The following is a 20,653-nucleotide window of genomic DNA, read 5'->3' on the forward strand; positions in this document are numbered from 1 at the left end:
ACATTTTGTTTTTGGCCAAATCTTGCCCTTAACAGCTCAGGAATGGTCCACTTGATGACCGTCCCTGCCCTTTATCCGTGTGTTAGTTTACTTGCTACCGGGCTGACAGCCTAGTGTCAGCCCGTCAGATTAACATTCGTTCGACTTATTTTTTTCATCAATAATTTGAGTAATTAGCCCCTATAAACATTTAAACATTTATCGTAAAGGTTTTTCACATATAATTTTTCGAAAATACCCAAAAAAATCTATTATATATGGAGCCGCTGCTATCGGCCCACTTCAAGGTTCACAAACATGGTGGGTCCTGTGAATTTGGATCCGTGCTCGTAAAAAACAAAAATTAACCAAATGGTTAAGTGAAAGTCTTCACTGACCTCCCAAGTTTTCGACATCGCTAACTTTGAGGGCCACCTAATTGCAGTCTAAATAGCCTAAAAAAAAAAAAGGGTTTGAGATTTGATTGGTTGCTCGACAAATCAACAGAATATCTCAGAACATTATTTTGGGCCAAAGAAAACTTGCTACAGGCTCTGGGCCAACCTTGTTTCTGTAGGACTGATCCACATTAGCTGGGTACTGTATCCTTGATTAATTCATGGGGAGACGCATTCTAAAGTCAAAGAGTCAAGATGACAAATTTGGCAAACAACTACTCCCGCTTTATGCCTTTATTGGAAGTCTTAGTCATTTTACATTACTTTTGATCTATTTTTTTTTAATGTTATTTCTATATTTATTTATATTTTATACTAAATTTAAATTTAAAATTGATATTTCTAAGATAACTCTAAAAATAAATTCACTAACATAACTATCAAACCACTATTTTTAAAAAGTTGAAATTCTAAAGTATAACAAATAATTTGAAACGGAGAGAATAGTAAGCGAAACAATTTATTGAAAGCCAAAAAAAAAAAAAGGGTAAGTCTCCGAAATTGAAAATGAAACATAATGTGATTGTTTTATGTCCAATTTATGTTTATCCCCATGCAACTAGTGCCATGAAATTATGTTTCTACGGGTTAAATCATCAAACTGAATTCATATTTAAAGCGTCCAAGGAGGGAAAAAAAAAAAACTCTAGAAAAAAGAGTCTAGCCCTTGCTCGTTTTAGGTTTATCCCAACTTTTAACATGCCAAAAAAACAACAACGTCGTCAACCACTATGTTAATCTTAAGTACTATATTATATTTACCAAAAAACAGGAAAAGTGAATCTAGTAGCAACTAAAAGGGCAAGACAAAGTCAATACATCACACTATCAAAAGTGGTTAGGTAATGAACTGCTACATTTGTTAATGCACGTACCACGATTCACAGACTGACTTAAATATCATTGATTAAATATGGAAGAATTCAACAGGAATTGGGGGTGGGGGCTCATTCAAAGCTTTTGTCTGTCACCGTCCCATTCGTCTAATAAGTAGATGATGCAATTGGGATCCCTGGGCCTCCTTAGGTCCGCCCCTCCCCCTTAGTGTAGAATAGATTAGGTTATACAACAGTTGTCGTCTCCGGTAAAAAAAAAAATTGGGAAAGCTGAGCCACTTTTCCAGCTTTCTATAGCTGCGAATTTCACTATTCAGAATTCAACGTTGCTAAGTACTATACTTAATAAACTTGGAAACATGTGAAGTGAATGTCAACTCACAAGCACCGGTGTCTAGACTGGACAAAACCCACCATTTTACTAAGGAACGGAGGAATGCCAAATTTTTAGAAATCATTCTAAAATTTCAATTCCCATACCAGTGAACCAAACACCAACTATGAAGTTTATTCAATTACTTCATTCCGATATCCTTTTACCAAACGCCCCCTAAGTACTTAATAAACTTGGAAACATGTGAAGTGAATGTCAACTCACAAGCACCGGTGTCTAGACAAACTCCCCCATGTGCAATGCTTTTCAATTCTTACCTGTTCAGACAAATGCAGTCCTGGAAACCTGCCGATGGAATCACCCATCACCCATCAGCGGAAAAGGCCCCCAAAATATAAAAACAAACATAATTAATTAATCAATCATTTTCCCATCACTAAGAAGTCTAATATAAATATGGTAGTGTTATCTTGTTTTTTTTTCCTTTTAAATTATGCGAGTTCAGGATAATTTAGATGAATTAGGGCTGCTATGTGCTAGTATGAACACAATCACATACTAAGTTTTTTTTTCTTTAATGTTGATTGAGTTGATATGAACAGATCACATTTTTAAAGAAATTGAGAATTACGTGCCTTATCCTCTCTGTAGTGATCGAAATCGAAATCATTTCAATATTTTTTTATCATAAAGAAAAAAAGAAAAGAAATACTAAGAATTCACTCAATATGCTGCAAATATCCTGTGTGGAACCTAAGTTTTTTGCCAAGTTTATCTGCTACAAGTTTTTTAAAAACTTTAGTTACAGTAACCTCGAAAAACTTTTCAAAGTTTCTAAACTATGCACTTCAAAATATTAAAAAATTTACATACTTCAAAATTTTTTTAAAAACTTCTATAGTAAAGTTTTAGACAAATACCCAAAAAACTCACTTGCCAAACAGGGCTGGCATATCAATTGTTAGTTAAAGTCTTAAAGATATAAAACCTAGTCAAAGATTGACTTGATTAACGTTTTTTAGAGATTGATTTCCGAACTAATAAAGCTATGATTGAATAGGTTTGTTGTTCGTCAACTTGTAAAGCTAATTAAAACAGATCTTTGAATTAAAACAGATCTTTGAATCTCGTACGGACAAGCAATAACCATGTGTAAAAGACTATCCGGCGGAATTTAAAGTCAAATTTTGTCGGACAATAAAGTAGTCAAGACATGTTAGTCAAAATCATACAGGTTGAATGGTCACTTAAATTTTTTTTTTCTTCTGCTGAAGTAAACTTTGGCTCTCGACGCAATCCCACCACTCTGTCTCACCTAAATTTTCCAACGCTGAGGCACCTTAAGCAATGAATGTCCAACTACATTCTGCAAACGATAACAATTGCATTCACTGTTTTCTTTTTTTAGGCTAAAATAGGGAAATGAAATCGAGGTACTCCTTCAAAAAAGAAATATCAAGCACTCGATAAACTTCATCCAATGTGAAAAAAGGGGTAGAATGTCTGAAGTTTTTTTTTTTGAGAAGTACTAATATCAAATGTGTTTGGATAGTAAATTATTTGAAATAACTTTTTAAAAATTATTATAATTTTGAAGTGACATATACAAAATAAAAAATCTGACTGGAAAATGAATTTCTGATGCAAGCAAATAAAGCTTGCAAATAATTCATTTTCCAAACAAATTAATTCTCGTCTCCCTGCAAGAATTGACTACTAGTAACTTCTTACGGCGTGAGGGGCTGTGCTGAATCATTGCCAGTGAGGCATGCCAACACTCATTAAAGACTGTCAATGGTTGGTTCAGACACGTCCAATGATAGCCTGTCCCAATTGATCATTTGGCTCGGAAGATCTGAAAAAGCGCGTGTAATAATTTTGCAAAAACGTGAATGAAAGTTCAGCACTTATTAAAATCCTCCGCTTCTTGAAAGTTGAATCTCTCTAGTTGGATCGGAATCTTTAGACGAGTCACACTCAGGGTTAGAAAATTTGTAGCGGTATTTTAGTCCGTGGTTGAGTGGTTTACTTTTGCTGACTTGGTTGGGTCATTTTCATTCTACTGAATATTCTCGTGCGCTTGTCTTACTAGTTGGGCTTGTCTTGGGGCTTATATTATGTTGCACTATCTTGAAAACCTGATGAGTAATTTACTCGGAAATTCATGTTCATCAAAATTGTCTAGTTCTGCCTTTTAATATTCTACTGCTTATTCACAGGATCTTTAATAGTTCATTATCGTCACCGTTATAAAGGGTCCCAACTACTTTCACTGGTTCAATGCAAAACACATGAATTCTACATCCCCAAGAGAATTCCTTGGAAACCCAGAATTCTTTTGGGATTTGTGTTTCTGGGTTGGAGTTATTTTTTAGTAGCTTTTTTTATAGATTGCCTCATGGGACGCCATTACCTCACATTATTCTTTGTGGTAGTTTTACCATTATTTCTTCTTTTTGGAACTTGTTATTCTCGGATTAACCAAGATCAAGAAAGAGATAGGATTAAAACTTTACCTGGGCAGCCTGCAAATGTAGATTTCGATCAGTATTCAGGTTATGTTACTGTAAATAAGAAAGCAGGGAGGGCTCTGTTTTACTGGTTCATCGAGTCGCCAGCAAGCAGAGCACCTGAGTCGAGGCCGCTACTTCTGTGGCTGAATGGAGGGCCAGGCTGTTCCTCTGTAGCTTATGGAGCTGCCGAAGAGATTGGTCCTTTTCGCGTTAAGCCTGATGGAAAGACTCTTTTTTCCAACCCTTATTCTTGGAACAAATGTAAGCTGCATTTGTTTTGGTTTCCTGCAGTTAGTTACAAACATATTGATTTCTTGTTTTCAAGATTGTGACTTTCTTTTTGGGCAGTGGCGAATTTGCTTTTTGTTGAATCACCAGCTGGTGTCGGATTTTCATATTCAAACACATCATCCGATTTGTACACCGCAGGTGACCAGAGAACAGGTGAGACCAGCCAAAGCTCGTGAATTTGATTTGGATTACTGTGTTTTACTTATTGATTAATCTTCTGCGCAGAATTTTGACAGTACAAGTTTGCATTTTGTCCCATTTGGCTTAAACTTGTACACTTTTGACTGTTTTTAATCTTGTATATTAAATTTTGTAGCCGAAGATGCATATACCTTTCTAGTTCAGTGGTTTGAAAGGTTTCCTCAATACAAGCATAGGGAATTTTACATTGCTGGAGAAAGTTATGCAGGTCTAAGATTTCCTTATGATTTGCAGACACCATTAAATTTTCAGTTTGAGAAAATTACTAAAGCAAATTTCCATTTATTTATGCAGGACATTATGTTCCACAGCTGTCTCAGATTATCTATGAAAGAAACAAAGGAATTGAGAATCCAGTTATTAATTTCAAGGGCTTCATGGTATTACTGAAAATTAAAATTATGTTCGCATGCTTTTGGTTACTGGTCTTCAATTCTGATTTCTCTTTTGACTTTCTACTCATTCGCTTTATGTTGAAACTGTTCACGTAGGTGGGCAATGCTGTTACTGATGACTACCATGATTACATTGGAACATTTGAGTACTGGTGGACGCACGGTTTAATTTCGGATTCCACATACAAGGTTCTTCGTGAAACGTGTGATACGGGATCTTCTACACATCCGTCAGATGACTGTGTTAAGTCTCTTCTTCTGGCTGAAAAGGAGCAGGGGAACATTGACCCTTATAGCATATATACTCCTCCTTGCAATGCAAGTTCATCCCTGCGACGGAGATTTAGGGTTCACTTTGTGAGTTTCTATCTTGATTCTTCTAATATTTACTTTGTTCCTGTTAAAATTTAGTCTACACTAGCTTTCCTTTGCTGTGAAATTCGTCGAAGCAAGTTGTTAAGATTTAGTGTTTGTAAACATAATGCAAATAATAATAAAAAGAGCTGTAGGAATTGAAAATATGCCAATCTGGGGATAAATTTTTCATATCCTCTTGGTTGCCTATCATCTATTTATGCTTCACATCGCTATGCAGTTTGAGGCTGAAAGTCTTTTAAATTTCAGACAAAATGTGGACTTCAGATGGCGCGATGGATAGGTATTAGATGGGAATTTAGTCATGGCTTGAATCTGCCTGTTGCATCAATATAGCATTGATTTGAATGAACATAATGGAATCCTTTGTGCCTACTTGGTGAGTAATTGTTTTTGGACACATCTTTGGTCAGCGGTCGCATACTGGACTATTCTCTTTTGTTGGCGTCAATACTTAGCAGCAGTTTTCTAACATCATTCCAACCTGGAAACGACAATCACCTGTTTGTACTTTGTCTTGTGGCCTGTGTTAGGATATGACTGGACAAACCTTAAATAGCCAAAACATTTGCGCAGTTATTCTAGTTTCTATAAGTGGTCTCTCTTCATCTCAAACCATTGCACCGCAGATATCAAATTATCAATTTTGTCCTCTCTTATATAAGATCTTGCCATGTATCTATTAGCCCATCTTTTCAAACATCTATCATCTGCTGTACTTCCTGATAATTATCTGATATCAACCAAGTAGAAATAGGAATTCCTACCCTCACTTTTTTGGTCAAAGATGTTGGACAAATTGAATATGGAAGGGACGCAACCTTGCCTCAGATAGTAAGATAGTTGTGCCCTATTAGGATTTGTTTTGCAGTATCACATACTAGCTCTGAATATAGAATTTTAGCAGTGCAGAAGTTGCTTGCCCGCTTAAAAGTTTGTAATCTGTTGTTCTTTTAAACAACTTACTCTTCTGCTCTTTTTACCTAGCCCTGGATGCCCAGAGCATACGACCCGTGCACGGAAAGGCATTCCACAGTTTACTTCAATCTCCCAGAAGTTCAAGAGGCATTCCACGCCAACACAACTGGGATCCCTTACCCATGGAAAACATGCAGGTGAGTGGACAAAATTAACAAATCTTCTTGATAATAGTACCATTGATGTTTGTGTTGATAGGAAGAATTATTACTTTGCAGTGATACGGTTGGTATCTACTGGGCAGATGCTCCTCTATCGGTGCTTCCAATTTATCAAGAACTAATGGCAGCTGGTCTCAAGATATGGGTATTCAGGTTTGACCTAGTTGATTCCCTTCCTTCTGTTGCATTTTTCTGCTCATCGTGTAGCTCTTTGTTACTTCAGCGAACTGAAATTTTTGATTCCAAGACAGTAGAAGGAATTTCACTTCAATTATTTGCACTCAGGAGACACAACTAGTCCTGTTTGGAAAGAATTAGTGGTAGTTAGCTGCATGTTAGGTGTAGATCTGCGTGCCTAACTGTGCATCATTGCTACTATGTCATTTTGTTTTTTGCTTATCATAATTCTTGCCATGTCATTATCAAAATTCTGATCTTTCTTATTTTTGGTGGATCATTTTATAATTTGTATCTGAGAGAGCCTTGTATTCACTATCTTTCCAGTGGGGATACTGATTCAATAGTTCCGATAACTGCAACTCGATACTCAATCGATGCTCTGAAGCTTCCAACTATTACTAATTGGTATCCGTGGTATGACAACAAAAGGGTGAGTTATACAAGTGAAAACTATCTTAGACACACTGCAACTGGTTGTGATTAGCTTTCCATCTTTCTGGCAATGCTTGACTGTAGTTTGCCTGTTGCTCTGAACAATTCCTGGAAAACTGCAGCCATATCATGAAGTTGAATTAAGTTTGCTTTACACAGTGCCCTAGTTTCCTCTCCTCCGTCCCTCCAGATGAAAGAATATATGGTACTTGACTCAGATTACAATCGTAAATGTAATGAAAGATTAACTCCCAAAGCGAGACAAACTTCTAAGTTACAAGTTTAAGAAGAATCGTCTCGAGTTATGCCCAAAATAATATCCTTTTCTCATAATAGGTTGGTGGATGGAGTCAAGTGTACAAAGGGTTGATCTTTGTCACAGTGACTGGAGCAGGACATGAGGTGCCACTTCATCGCCCTCGGCTAGCTTATATTCTTTTCAGATCATTCTTGGAAAACGAGCCGATGCCCAGCTCTTGACTGGTTGGCTACTTCGCTACACAAGGCACAGATGAGAGCTTGTTGAAATCTTGATGTATTAGGCATAGAGAAAGGCAAAGGAATGAGAGAGAATTTCTTGAAACTCTCTATTCTTGCCTTCAGTCCAGAAGAGAGTAATTCTTTTGCTCATCATATTCTGGAGGAAATTCAAAAATTCATACAAATAAACATTAATTATGTGTCCCCCATTTTTAAGTCATATGTTGTATAGATGAAATGAAAGAAATACTCTTATCATGTACTGCAAGATGAACAATTAGTACTCTCAACTGTAAACAGTTTTCTCTTGATTTCAATATTTACTACTCTGTTTCAAGTGTAGCAGTTTCCATTGTACATTCTACCTTGCTGCAACTCACAGATAGAATTGTCACCGCCAGTTTGGCTGCATTTGACAAAAATATGATTTGACTGTAGTTTGCCTGGTGGTGTACTTGGTATTGTAGTCGGTGCATTTTGAGAATAATAATTAAACTGCACTGCACCCTATTGTGATCGGAGAGGATAATCAAAAGAGAACCATCGCATTCCAAATTTAGTTGTGTTGACTGATGTGCCACGCGGGGTAAAAAAAGGCACTGCTCTTTGTACAGTTGCTTTGTGTACGACATTGTACGATAAAGAAGTGCTAGAATTTTTCATGTGGATGACGCATGACGTGTTAGTAATTACTAACACTTTAAACCAAAAGCTATACGTGTCGTGGTTCATGCTTATGGCAAATAAACGTGTCCCTAAGCACTCGTAATCCCACTAATTTGCTTGGTTCGTTATATTTCATTGACGTTAATACTATATATTCCACTAATTTGTTAATTATAATGCATTGTTTTTACTCTTAAAATTTGTCTTTGATCCTGGTTAGTTCAAGAGGAAAAAACGATTGTTGTGTTTGGACTGAAGGTCATATTGAAAAACTTTTTATGAAAATAATATATATAGCATTCTAGGGATTTACTCACTGGTAGTGGTATAAACGAACATAATTAAATCGAATACCTTAATGTTTAAACTTGTTTGTTTATTTTAACGAGTTTGAAATTTTGTTCAAATTTGACTTGTTTATTTGTTGAATTGAATTTGAACAAACTTTTTATTGAATTCGAATGTTATCAAACATTGTTCAATCTTACCTTGAATGGTTGTTGAACCAAAGTTGAACCTTGACTAGTTGCTAAACCAAAGTTGAAAAAACTCTTATTAAGCCAAAATCAAATCGAGTATCAAGTATTTTGATTCATCTTTCAATCTTATCTACTGGGGTTGGTTCAATAGTCAGGGGAGGACTTTTATAGACCTCTTCACTATTCGATTCATGGTTCAAATGGGCAAGAAGGGTGTGGGAGCGGTGGATGGGTAAAAAAAGAAAAAAAACTAATTTAGCAAAACATATTGATAGAATAATAGAAAAGAAAATCCAAAAAGAATTTATTAACCTTGTGAGTTTGTGATTAGGGATGTAATTGAACCGAACTACTCGCGAGCAACTCGTGAGTAACTCGACCAAGAACTCAACTCGCACTCAACTTTGACCAAGTGCAAGTCGAGTTCGAGTGATTCGATTGTGTACTTCGATATGAGTATTATTTTTTTAGGCTTGAAAGCTCGTTGAGCCTTATCGAGCATCAAGTAATTAATTAAAATTATATATTTAATTATTACATTTTTACTCTTTTAGTCTCGGTAGTTGCATAAATTACTAGAATATTGGTTATAACTTTAAAATATTTATAGGTCATATAATCATTTCACATGCAAAAAAATAAATTGATAGGTAAAAAAAATTGAGTATTTTTGGAATAGGATAAGGATCTCGAGCTTGAGTACTTGACTCGTGTTCGATCATACTCATGAGAAAATCGTGCATAATCGAGTCGATCTGGAATATTCAAACAATTATTCAAACTCGACTTCGAGCACCGTTTCTGCTGCTTGCTTGAATTCGAGTTTGAGATCGAGTAGTGCCTTCCTAGTGTCGAATCGAGTTTGAGTATCACGATATTCGATCTCGATTACATCCCTAGCTGTGACCAAACGCATCCATAAACCTCACCAGTTTAAAAAAAAAAAAGAAAAAAAAAAGAAAGAAAAACCTCACCCATTAAAGGCGTGCGTACACTCAACCCATATTTCACGCTTTGAAAAGCCTCGTACTAAAGGCGGAAACCCAAAAGTAGTTCTTCAACCTTTATAAAGCTTACCCATTTGAAACAACGGCTGTAACTGTAAGGTAGCTCAATTCAATAGGAAGTGGATGAATAGGTTCTGATAATTGATCGAAGAACAAAGAAAGACAAGCCAATCAATTGAGGCACCTTGTCTTAAAACTGCCAATTTCGGGTAATTTGTTTCAACTTTGAACCAATTAATATTCCTTCATTGTTTCAAACAATTAGGGCACCAGCAATCACAAACTTTCATATATTTATCATACATAAATCTAGGGTTTAATTATAAGCTTTTTGCTCTTCTATCTGTTGGATAAACTCAATTGTTTCTTCCTTTACGTAGAAGTGATTTTGTAGTCATCTTAATTTGTTGAGCTACCTCTGCGCAATAGAGTGTCGGAAGGGTTTTGATTTTATAGGTTAATATATGCAACTTATTTGCAGATTGGTGTTGCAATGGATGCACAAGCAAAGAAGAAAGCGCTGTATAGGGCGAAATTAAATGCGCAGAAGAAAGAGAAGCGTATTGATTCTCCCCTTGTTAGGTAATTCTAATCTTTAATGCCCTTAGAACTGAGATTTTGATTAACTGACGTCAAAATCTTTGCTTTGAATGTGATAACTAACACTTAAAAGTTGCTAAATATGGTAGACTAGATGTAAAATGATGAAAGAAAAATAGCAGGGAATAATGTATGGAGTTCTTTGAAAGCCTTTTAGTTTGAGCTAATCTCATAACAATGATTGACTGAGTATAGTGAATTCGTGGTTTATTGGGCTAGGTGTGAGGAAAACGGGGAGGGTGTAATTGAGAATTTGGGATCTCTACTCATTTAGTGAAGAATGAGACACTTGAAGCAAATAATGGTTAATGAACTCTCTAACTTCAATTTTGGTCTAATTGGTTCTCTTTTGCAGGTACAATGAACATGATCAACCAGTATGTAAAGTTTGTGATGTTGTCTTGAAATCTGAGTCTCTTTGGCCTGCTCATCAAGCTTCTCGTAAACATCATGAAGTAAGAGTCACTGTTAGCCATGAACTTGGATGCTAGTAAACAGTGTACAATTTGTCTTTATGTACCTGGCATGCTTTGGAAGTCCACACCATTTACTTGGTACCATCTCATAGTCACACCATTGTAAAGGAACATAGTTTTCTATTCATTCTAACATAAAATGCTTCCTCAGGAACTTAATCTGGTAGTGTGGTGTCTTTTCTTCTACTTTGAGTTGTATGCTTTAGTTACAAAATTTGACATTCAACCAAGAACCAGTCTTTTGCAGTTGTCATATATTACTGATCATTTCATCAATCCCAAATACTTGGGGATGTTAGTTTTGTGTACTTACACCATTTCCAACAGTAGGTTTTCTGATTACAAATCCCAGAATGGCTTGTTAATAATTACATTAAAGATTATAGTTATAGTAGCCTTGAGATCTGCTTTTATGGGTGCTTTGGTTTTCACACCTGTTGCTCTGTTCTTGTGAATCCGTTTACTTTTTATTTTCTCTTTGTTACGCATAATCAAGTTAATGGCGTCCGCACTTACCATAGCTTGTGTATTATATTGATGTGTCTGATTCAGGCAATTAACAATCTCAAGGCTAGTGCTGCTGCAGTAAATCGAGCTAATGGTGCAAAGCCTGATCCTTCTAAGGATATGGCGAGGCCAAAAACTGAACAGCGGGATGATTTACATAATCATAAGCCTGAACCTTCCAGTGGATTACCTAAACCTCGACCATCCTCTGTGCTTCCTTCTGATTTTTTTGACAATCATGAGGGAAAGAGGCAAAAGAAGGGTAAGGTTCTGATGTTGGAGAAAGGAGTTTAATTTTCATAAAATTCTTTCCATATCAAATCTTTATGATTTTTGTTAGATGAAGTTGCCTCCAAGTTTAGCTTTTCAATGTAGAAGTTTCAATGAAAAGGAGTGCATGAGGCAAGGTGCCATTTTTTCCCTAAAACTTCTAATAAGACATATGTGTACTCTCATGCAATTATAATGTAATACTTTTGAATGCATTCAACTGTGCAACTGATTAACTTTAAGCTTTGGGTCGGTGCTGTCTTTTTTTGGCTTGAACTCCTGGTAAACTTTTTCAATGGGATTTCCTCATCTATTTGGATTTGTCCATTTTCTTTTAATGCTTATCATTAATGTAGATCTCTCTTTTCTCACTCAAAAGGGGAAAACTAGTTGGATTGAATTTTCTTCTTAACATTTTGTGCCTCTAGATGGAGGGCATTTGTTGTTTCTTCTTCTTTGTGGTGTTATTGAGAAATTTGTCTTGGAGGACAGGTAAATTGGGTTCTACATTCATGGACATGATGATTTTGGTATCTATAACATGATTCTGGGTGCCTTAAAATGGATTGAATTTTGAAAGACCATGTGCTTTTGTGATTTTTTCTGTGCATTGGAGGTGCAAGTGCAAATTGTATGCAATAGAGTACCTCATTTGCAAGTGTAATTGAAAATTTACTTTCAAATTGATGCCATTTTGCCGCAAAAAACTTCAGTGTCTTTTCTATGCAAGGTGTGATCCGATTCTCTTGAATTCTCCTATTCATATAATCTCTCACAATAGGCACAGAAGAAGCTCAGAAAGGAACACTTTGTTATACCATGTCTCTCGGAAATCACAAAGAACTAGATGAGGATGCAATTTATCTGCACGACAAACCTTTTGGATAAAATTTTATAACTTCTACTTAGTGCATATATAGTGACAATGCAGGGGGTAGTTTACTGGACATTTTCATGAGTTTTCTAATTCATATTGTTGATGCCATTAATGAGTGGTGTCTGCTAAGATGGCAGATTCTGACTTAGGTTGAAATGCTCCAGTGGTTGCAGAAACTCAAGCGGTGGATCCCTTTGCCTCAAACAGTAAATTGGATGACTTTACTAAGAATAGAATTGCTGATACACGTGTTGACATTCAGTTTTCCAAAGAAAAAGGCCTGACATCCAAAAAGACTGCTGTCCCTGAATCTAAGCAAGTCAAAGGAGCTCTTCCTGAGGGTTTTTTTGATGACAAAGATGCAGACCTTCGTGCACGTGGCATTACACCTGTTAAACTGGACGTCAAGTAAGTATTGTTGTTTACTTATGTGTCTTGGTCCTTATATAACTTTGTTTTTAAAGTTAGTTCACGGTGAAATAGTTATCGTGTAATTCACTAGAAAAGAGAGGCATTTGAGTATTCATTTAAGTGGTGTGATGTTTTCCCTGCTCTCCTGGTATCTTATGTCATCATGAGCCCCATTTTTGGACGTTATGTTTCTTTCTAAAAGTTAGGTAGTGAAAATATTTATTAGCTGCTGAAGGAAGAATACTTTTTAGACATGCTAGGTGCCATTTTTCTTTCGCTAGTGTGAAAGGTGGTTTACTAAATTTTGCAATTTTTTATGTTTGTCATGTTAGCTTTCTTGTTTGCATTTAGATGAATTAAGTAGAATTATGAATTGAAGTTTAGGTTTTTGAGTGTCATGGCATTTAGACGTAGCTCATTTTTTGTCCTTTCATCTTGAGAAACTGTGTCCTTTTACCATTTTGCTGGTCGTATTTAATCTTGATGACTAAATATGGATTTGCTTGCCTGGTGATTATGGAAATTAGAAAACTAGTATGGTTGCTGTTTAAAGCTTTTCCTGGCCATGTTTATTGAAAACCAACTGCCACTTTCCATCTTCGAATTGTTCTGTGATGTGCTGATTGGTTTGTTGGGTTTCCTGGCCATGTTTATTGGCTGATTAGTATGGGTGTAAATTATGGTTTCTTGTATGGGCAGAAATTGATCCATTTTTATTCTGCAGTAAAACTGCATAAACCCAATTACCAGATAAGCCCAGTTGGGGCTTGAAAGTCATGCAACATTTTGGAGAAACTTGAGAATTATATTTGATGTTTTATTTTTGTTCTGGTTATTGGCTAATTTACTCTAATAATGAGAACGTCCTGGTGCCTTTGGGTTTATTACAAGGTAGGTGGCTTTTGGTTTTGGTCATGCACCGACTTAATTTACCGTTGTTGAGATTCTTTTTCCTCCAAACCCTCTCTTTTATCTCTGTTTCAATGATATTGACTTGATGGACAAATTCTGGACAGGGATGAGTACAAGGAATTTGAAAAGTTGATTCAGGAAGACTTGCAAGAAATCGATAATCGTTTGGAAGAAGAAGAGGTCATCTAGCTTTCAGTTTACAATTAAATGATGAATTCTATCATTCATGTACATTTGCTGCCTTGCATGCCTGCCATAAGCTTATCATTCTCTTTTTGATCTGCAGATTGATGCCGCTGAAATGATAGAAGAGGCTGAAACTGTGGAGCAAAGGTAAGCTTTTATTAGCTAGAAAGGAATAGACCAGTTCAAAACATCTTATGCTTCATCTTGATGTAGTCTGGTGACCAGTTTAAATATATAATTCTTGAGAATTTAAATTGTTTCGAAGTGAACTTACATATACTGGACTCCAGAAAGTTTTTATGTTTTCATTCAAATTCCTACTCTATCATTGTATTTTGGAATAATCCTGGATATTGTATTTCCGTGTTTTCAGGACCTATAGAGAGAGAGTGGAGATGTTGAGGAGGAAGAAAATGGAGCTTAAAGCTGCTAGGTCTTCTGTGGATGGTAATGGTATTCAAGATTTGGGCAAGAAATCTATCAACGAGGAGTCATCAAGTGATGATGACAGTGATGAGAATTTAACAGTCGATTGGCGAGCAAAGCATTTGTAAGCTCGAAAATTTTGTTTGGAAGGTAACTCTCTCTCTCTCTCTCACAAAACTAGACAGACACATGCACACATATTTATCTTGTTCTTTCTTTCTTTAACATGTTTTGGATAAAATGTTCCTTCAAAAGTTGTTGGTCAAGAATGCTGAATTTGGTATCTTCACTTGCAGATCAAAGGTTCTGATCATTTCACGAGTTCATGAAGTTCGGATAAGTGAAGATGACCGAGTGAGAATCATTTCATATTAGATAAGCTCCACTATTCCCAGGCAAAAGTTTAGGTGGCTCTCTGATCAGCTGGAATCCAACCTTGAGAAAATGCTAGTAGGCTAGCATTAACAAATTTAAAGGCCGAAATTGCAGGTTTTCACCAAGTGCCACAAAGTTGAACTTATGCGAGCCTTATAGATCATTTAGATGCCATGCTGAGAGCGCAGTTGTTTTGTAACTACAGCAATTACCTATTGTGAGATGGATATAGTTTTTGGAGCTTAGAGCTGTGATTGGTTGGAAATGCAGATATTGTAATTGGAATTCTGTATGAAGCTGGAATGATGCGAAGATATCTTTGCAAAGTGCTTATTGACTATAGGTATTAAATCGCCCAGTTTACTCGTTTCATCGAAACGAGGAAAAACTAAACTGCAACTTGCATAGTGGACCTTTATCTATACCACTCATGTTCCATGAATTCTATTTCCTTGTTAATCTCGGCTTTGAGAATGTATCTGACCGTCTCAGTAGAATCACAATCTACTGAATTTGTAAGTTTGGCCGTGATTTGTTCCCCCTGATAATAGATTCAACTGGGATGTCCAACAAAATAAACGCAAATGTATTTGTTAAACGGGTTTTTGCAGACCACGTTGAAGTTTATTCTAGCGTTGGAGTACATGGTTCAAAGACTCGGTCGAGTCGTCATCGGATCGGGGATACTGGGATGAGACGACTCTGCGATAATAGAAGAGACGACTCTGCGATAATAGATCGCCAAGAACTCGATCGACACGTTTTCGAAACGAATAGAAATGGCTGAATCGTCCTGAATCATCTTGAGTTAATTCGATTTTTTATTATTTTTGCTAATTTTTTATTATTTTTGTTTATCATAATTTTTTATTATTTTTAGAATATTAAATGTTTCAAAAATTTGCGTCTCGTCAAGACTACAACCGATATGCCAAGACCGATGTGAAGCTATTCGGATCACGACTGCAACCGCGGCTTTGAACCATGTTGGAGTATGAAATGAGATTCATTTACCAACATAAGCATTTGCCTTTTGTTTTATTTACTTTCAAGAGGAGTTTCAACGGCTTGGACCAGATACCTATTAGGGTCTGGTCCAAGCACCACTACTCCAGAAGCAGAAAGGAGTACCCTTTAACGTTTTCACTCCTGTTAGGGTCACTCGTGTCAAACGGCTAAGCAGGTGGTCCTTGAGGGAGTATTGATGGCGCCATCAATGCCATCAAAGAGTCAAAAACTGCAAAAATATATATCTCAAATGTCGAAGAAGCTTGCGGATCTTGACACAGTACAGCTCAATTTCACCTTAAAATGTGCAAATCTCCATAGAGGTCCACAGTGGAAGCCGAAGTTTATGTTAGAAGCCAACTGCCAACTGAAACACGGGAAAAAGAAATCTTGACACATTTATTGGAATACAGGGCTAGTTCTGTTTCCAATGAAGGCACAATAGGTGTTAGTCTCCAAGCAAAAAGAAAAAAAAGAAAAAAAAAAAAACTCCTATGAGCAAAATTATATGCGTCTATTTACAGGTGAATCGATGATGTCCAATTTAGTCGTTCAGATCATAACTTTTACAGTAAACTTGAATTTTGAACCTCGAAGCCAAATTAGCACAAGAGATGAAAAAAGAAAATAATTGTTGACAAATAAGATGCATTTCTCGTTTAGTTGCTAAGTTGTTGAGGTCAAAGGACGTAGATGAAATCCCCCATTTCATTTCATATATTTGCTGCTAGAATGAGTTAGTATATTTCAGGCAAGCCACAAAAACAAGTGTTCTATGAAACACGGTAAAAGATTTCAAGCGGATCCGCATATTGACTTTTGATTCTTCTCTTACTTAATTTCCCATAGTAAACACGTCCATAGCTAGAACAAACGAGTGCACAAAATATGCTAAAACCTCGCACGTTTGCCGCCCAAAAGCTACAATGAAGTAATTAATGACTTGATTAGTGAAGTTTTTTTGCTGAACACGCCAGGCTAACATGCAACATGATTAATCAATGCAAAACCAGTTGGTATACAGCTCAAATTCACACCAGGCAAGGCATCCTAGTCCCTTATTGACTCGTCGTTATTTGTTAATGTTTCTTAGTTTTCACTCTTCAATAGCAATGAATGATCACCATATTACCCTTCAGATATGAAACTCCAAACTCCACAAACACTCGAGAAAAGCTAAGCCTGATGGCTTGGAAGTATTCAACGAAAATGAGTAAGAGCTCATCAAATGGCTCCCTCGTTCTGTATGTTTTGTGCTTTGGTACCCTGCATTTGGCTTCATCAATGTTTGTCGCCAATGCAAAACAAGGCAGGCACCAAGAGAGTGATAGGATCATCAGGTTGCCTGGTCAAGCGGCAAACATTACTTTCTCTCAATACTCAGGCTATGTAACAGTTGATAAGATTGCTGGCAGGGCTTTATTCTACTGGTTGATTGAATCTCCAGCTAGTGAGAAGCCTGAGACAAAGCCACTTGTTTTGTGGCTCAATGGTGGACCTGGCTGCTCATCCATTGCTTATGGCGCATCGGAGGAGGTTGGCCCTTTTAGGGTCAGTCCTGATGGCAAGACACTCGGTCTGAGTCCATATGCTTGGAACAAAGGTAACGGTCAATGGATATGATTACATTCATAAGTGCATCACATATTTATCATACCAAAACACAAAGTTAAAAGTGCTTCCACAGCTGACATCATGGTATGTACATCAACTGACTGTAATATCTAGAGCACTTGTCAGTTTGAACTCTTGCGTTATTCTAATTTAATTTTTTCTCTTGCTTTGTCCCTTGTAGTAAGGTTTAGATTAGTTGGGCAGAACTTAGTTATTTCTGGTGCGTTTGTCATGAGTCATTAATCAAACAGTAGTAGAAGGAATCAGACACAGAATAATGGAGATATGGCAAACAACGAAAGCATGCCTAAAATTTACATTTGATGCAGTGGCCAACTTACTATTCCTGGATTCTCCTGCTGGTGTTGGATTCTCTTATTCGAATACTTCATTTGATATGGTGACTGGAGATAAAAGAACAGGTGTGTGGGCATGGGTTGTTTGGTCAATCGTACGGCATTGGTTTCTTTTTTTTCTTGGTCACTGACATAGTGGTTTAAAATTGCAGCTAAAGATGCTTATAACTTTCTGAAAAGATGGTTTGAAAGGTTCCCTCAATATAAAAACAGGCCATTTTACATTGCTGGAGAAAGTTATGCAGGTTTGATACTCCATCACCCCTTCCCCCTTGCTGATCTAGCCTTTGACTTCCCTCTTCATAATTAAGTCGATCCACTTCTTAACGCCTTTCATCTGATCAACTGCCTGGGTTTTCAGGTCACTACATTCCTGAGCTATCTCAGGTCATAGTCCGACACAACAAGGGTCTCAAGAATCCCATCATAAACTTTAGAGGATTTCTGGTAGGATTTAACACAATTTGGGAAAAAAAAAATCCCTTATAACATTTATGTAACTGAAGTTAGTTTTAATCTTTATTCCACTCAAAAATTTTGCAGCTAGGGAATCCGCTGATTGATGATTACTATGACAACATAGGAACATTTGAGTTCTGGTGGAATCATGGATTGATCTCGGATTCAACTTATGAGGCACTAAACAAATCCTGCCCATATGACTCGTTTTTGTTCCCAAGGATCCAGTGTTTCCAAGCCCTTGAAAGTGCTTATTCGGAGTTTGGAGACATCAATCCCTATGCCATTTATGATAATCCTTGCAACGACCTCGGAACCCCCATCAATAACTTAAATATGCCCCTGGTGAGTCTTTGGCATCCTCACCTAAGACCAGACCACTCATTAATTTTATCCTGGGAAAGTCTACAACATATTCTAACAATCTCTTTAGATGCCTTTGAACAATCTCTTTTGTATTCGTATCTATTCGCATTTTGTTGATCTTGACATTGAACATGCTCTGAAGTGGACCTCATCTGTTGAATATACAGCCCTGGAAATTCAGAGGGAATGATCAGTGCATCGTGAAGTATACGAAAGTGTACATGAATAATCCGGATGTACAAAAGGCTCTGCATGCCAACATTACTCAACTTCCTCATCCTTGGATGACTTGCAGGTTTGGACTACAATTAACCTAAAGAGAACTGAGAGGTCTAGAAATGGATAAAATATAATTGAGAAAATAAAAAATGAAACAAAAAATAAATGTTGAAAAGCTTAAGCTGTCGCATAAATAACCTGTTTTACCTCAAAACACATCAAACTTCGCAAAAATAAATAAATAAATAAAGAACTGGTAGAGACCAATGTGACGTCTCAGCCTCTTGCATTGCAGTGAAGTTATAAGGAGCAGCTGGACTGATTCCCCGAAATCTATGCTCCCCATTTTCAAAGAACTTATAGCAGCAGGCCACCGACTATGGGTCTTTAGGTAAGTAAATTAATTAGACTGCATGTTTGATCTTCTTCCTTCGATTGACTTGGTTAATCCTACCTTAAAATGGATCCAAAAGTTTTTGACTTACGATTATTTTATAGTGAACCCAAAAAAAAAAAAACCCACAAAAATTTGATGGTTAGTGAATCTGGAAATTGATTAAACAGCGGAGACACAGATGCAGTTTTGCCGCTCACAGCTACCCGCTATTCCTTGAAAGCTCTAAACCTCAAGAACATTACTGATTGGTATGCTTGGTATGACAAGCGAAAGGTTAGTGACATTATATAAGTGCGTATAGAACCACTTAGTCTTGAAATTATGTTTCATTTTGATTGAGCTATATATTTGTCATGAATTCCTCCTTTGGATATTTTACGCAAATTATCTGCCTATATAGGTTGGTGGTTGGAGCCAAGTATATGAAGGTTTGACATATGTGACGGTGAGAGGAGCTGGGCATGAAGTTCCATTGGGCCGCCCTAGGCTTGCTTTGACTCTTTTTCACCATTTCTTGAAAAACAAAAATCTGCCTTCATCACCAAGTAAACTTTTTTGAGTACCCAAAAGGATTAGGAAGCAAGTTCCCCAGCAATTTCAGAGCTCTATACATATGGGATTGTTTCACTGTTCATACTTGGGTAATGATTTGATTGTTGGCTGCCATTCTTTATTTTTATTTTATTTCAAGAAATAAGCGCATTAGAGCTTTTTGTTTTCTGTAAGGGTAAAAAAAAAAAAAAAAAAAAAAAAAAGACTTTGCAGGATTAATGAATTGGTCAAGAGTCACTCTTAAAGGTGCTTTGGCTGCTGAAATGGGGTGTCATGAAACTGGTTAATATTTGTCCCATCATATGTAATTTGTTATTTCCATCCTTTTGTGTGGGTTATTTTTAATGTCAATTAGCTGTACTCTATTTGTATTGATCCTTATTTAGTTGTAAAAATTGATTTACTCGCAAAGGTTTAACTAGTGAAAATAGCTACCTCAATTACAATCCACCGGCAAAAATTGTATTGCCAATCCTTTTATCCGCCATCCTTATTATAGTTTATCACGAAATTAAATTCAACTAAATGATTAAGAGAGGATTGAGTATTTCAGAGATAGATGCCTGAGATTAAAGCCAATTTTGAAACTTTAGGACTTAATTAATAAACACTTTTTAGAGTGAGGGATCAATTAAGATCTTGATTAGAAGTTGAGGGACGATTGAAATAAATATTATTTATCCTTAAAGGGCTTTTCCTGTGGTTCAACCACTTCTCTATTTATATACTACTTAATTTTTCTCCCTTCTCTGGAACCATAGTGTAGTGGCTTTAAAGGATTCTCTGGGCAGCACCATGTTTTAAAAAACTTAAAAAAAATTGGTGGCTATAAAGGATTAAAGGGTCGACAACTTTGTAAGATAACGGATCACGAATT

At 36.5% G+C, this 20,653-nt stretch overlaps 3 protein-coding genes across 3 annotated transcripts; all 3 read left to right on the forward strand.

Moving 5' to 3' along the window:
* Window positions 1-3,469: 3,469 nt before the first annotated feature.
* On the forward strand, window positions 3,470-7,955 carry LOC113730812 (serine carboxypeptidase-like 27). Its single transcript, XM_027255755.2, has 9 exons — window positions 3,470-4,381; window positions 4,469-4,564; window positions 4,728-4,820; window positions 4,907-4,992; window positions 5,104-5,364; window positions 6,370-6,497; window positions 6,579-6,674; window positions 7,026-7,131; window positions 7,470-7,955. The coding sequence occupies exons 1-9, from the start codon at window positions 4,006-4,008 to the stop codon at window positions 7,611-7,613; spliced, it is 1,386 nt and encodes a 461-aa protein (XP_027111556.1). The 5' UTR covers window positions 3,470-4,005; the 3' UTR covers window positions 7,614-7,955.
* Window positions 7,956-9,815: 1,860 nt separating this feature from the next.
* Window positions 9,816-15,247, forward strand: LOC113730813 (protein ABA AND ROS SENSITIVE 1-like). The gene is made up of 9 exons (XM_027255756.2): window positions 9,816-9,974; window positions 10,247-10,347; window positions 10,721-10,820; window positions 11,394-11,610; window positions 12,660-12,903; window positions 13,923-13,998; window positions 14,105-14,151; window positions 14,378-14,580; window positions 14,727-15,247. The coding sequence occupies exons 2-8, from the start codon at window positions 10,259-10,261 to the stop codon at window positions 14,556-14,558; spliced, it is 954 nt and encodes a 317-aa protein (XP_027111557.1). The 5' UTR covers window positions 9,816-9,974; window positions 10,247-10,258; the 3' UTR covers window positions 14,559-14,580; window positions 14,727-15,247.
* A 1,742-nt stretch (window positions 15,248-16,989) lies between these two features.
* Window positions 16,990-20,185, forward strand: LOC113721821 (serine carboxypeptidase-like 27). Its single transcript, XM_072078826.1, has 9 exons — window positions 16,990-17,416; window positions 17,757-17,849; window positions 17,936-18,028; window positions 18,145-18,230; window positions 18,327-18,587; window positions 18,776-18,903; window positions 19,123-19,218; window positions 19,392-19,497; window positions 19,625-20,185. Exons 1-9 carry the CDS (start codon window positions 16,999-17,001, stop codon window positions 19,781-19,783), a joined length of 1,440 nt encoding a protein of 479 aa, XP_071934927.1. The 5' UTR covers window positions 16,990-16,998; the 3' UTR covers window positions 19,784-20,185.
* The last annotated feature ends 468 nt before the right edge of the window (window positions 20,186-20,653 follow it).

The sequence above is a fragment of the Coffea arabica genome, chromosome 2e (genome assembly GCF_036785885.1).
Source record: "Coffea arabica cultivar ET-39 chromosome 2e, Coffea Arabica ET-39 HiFi, whole genome shotgun sequence".
Classification (NCBI taxonomy): domain Eukaryota; kingdom Viridiplantae; phylum Streptophyta; class Magnoliopsida; order Gentianales; family Rubiaceae; genus Coffea; species Coffea arabica.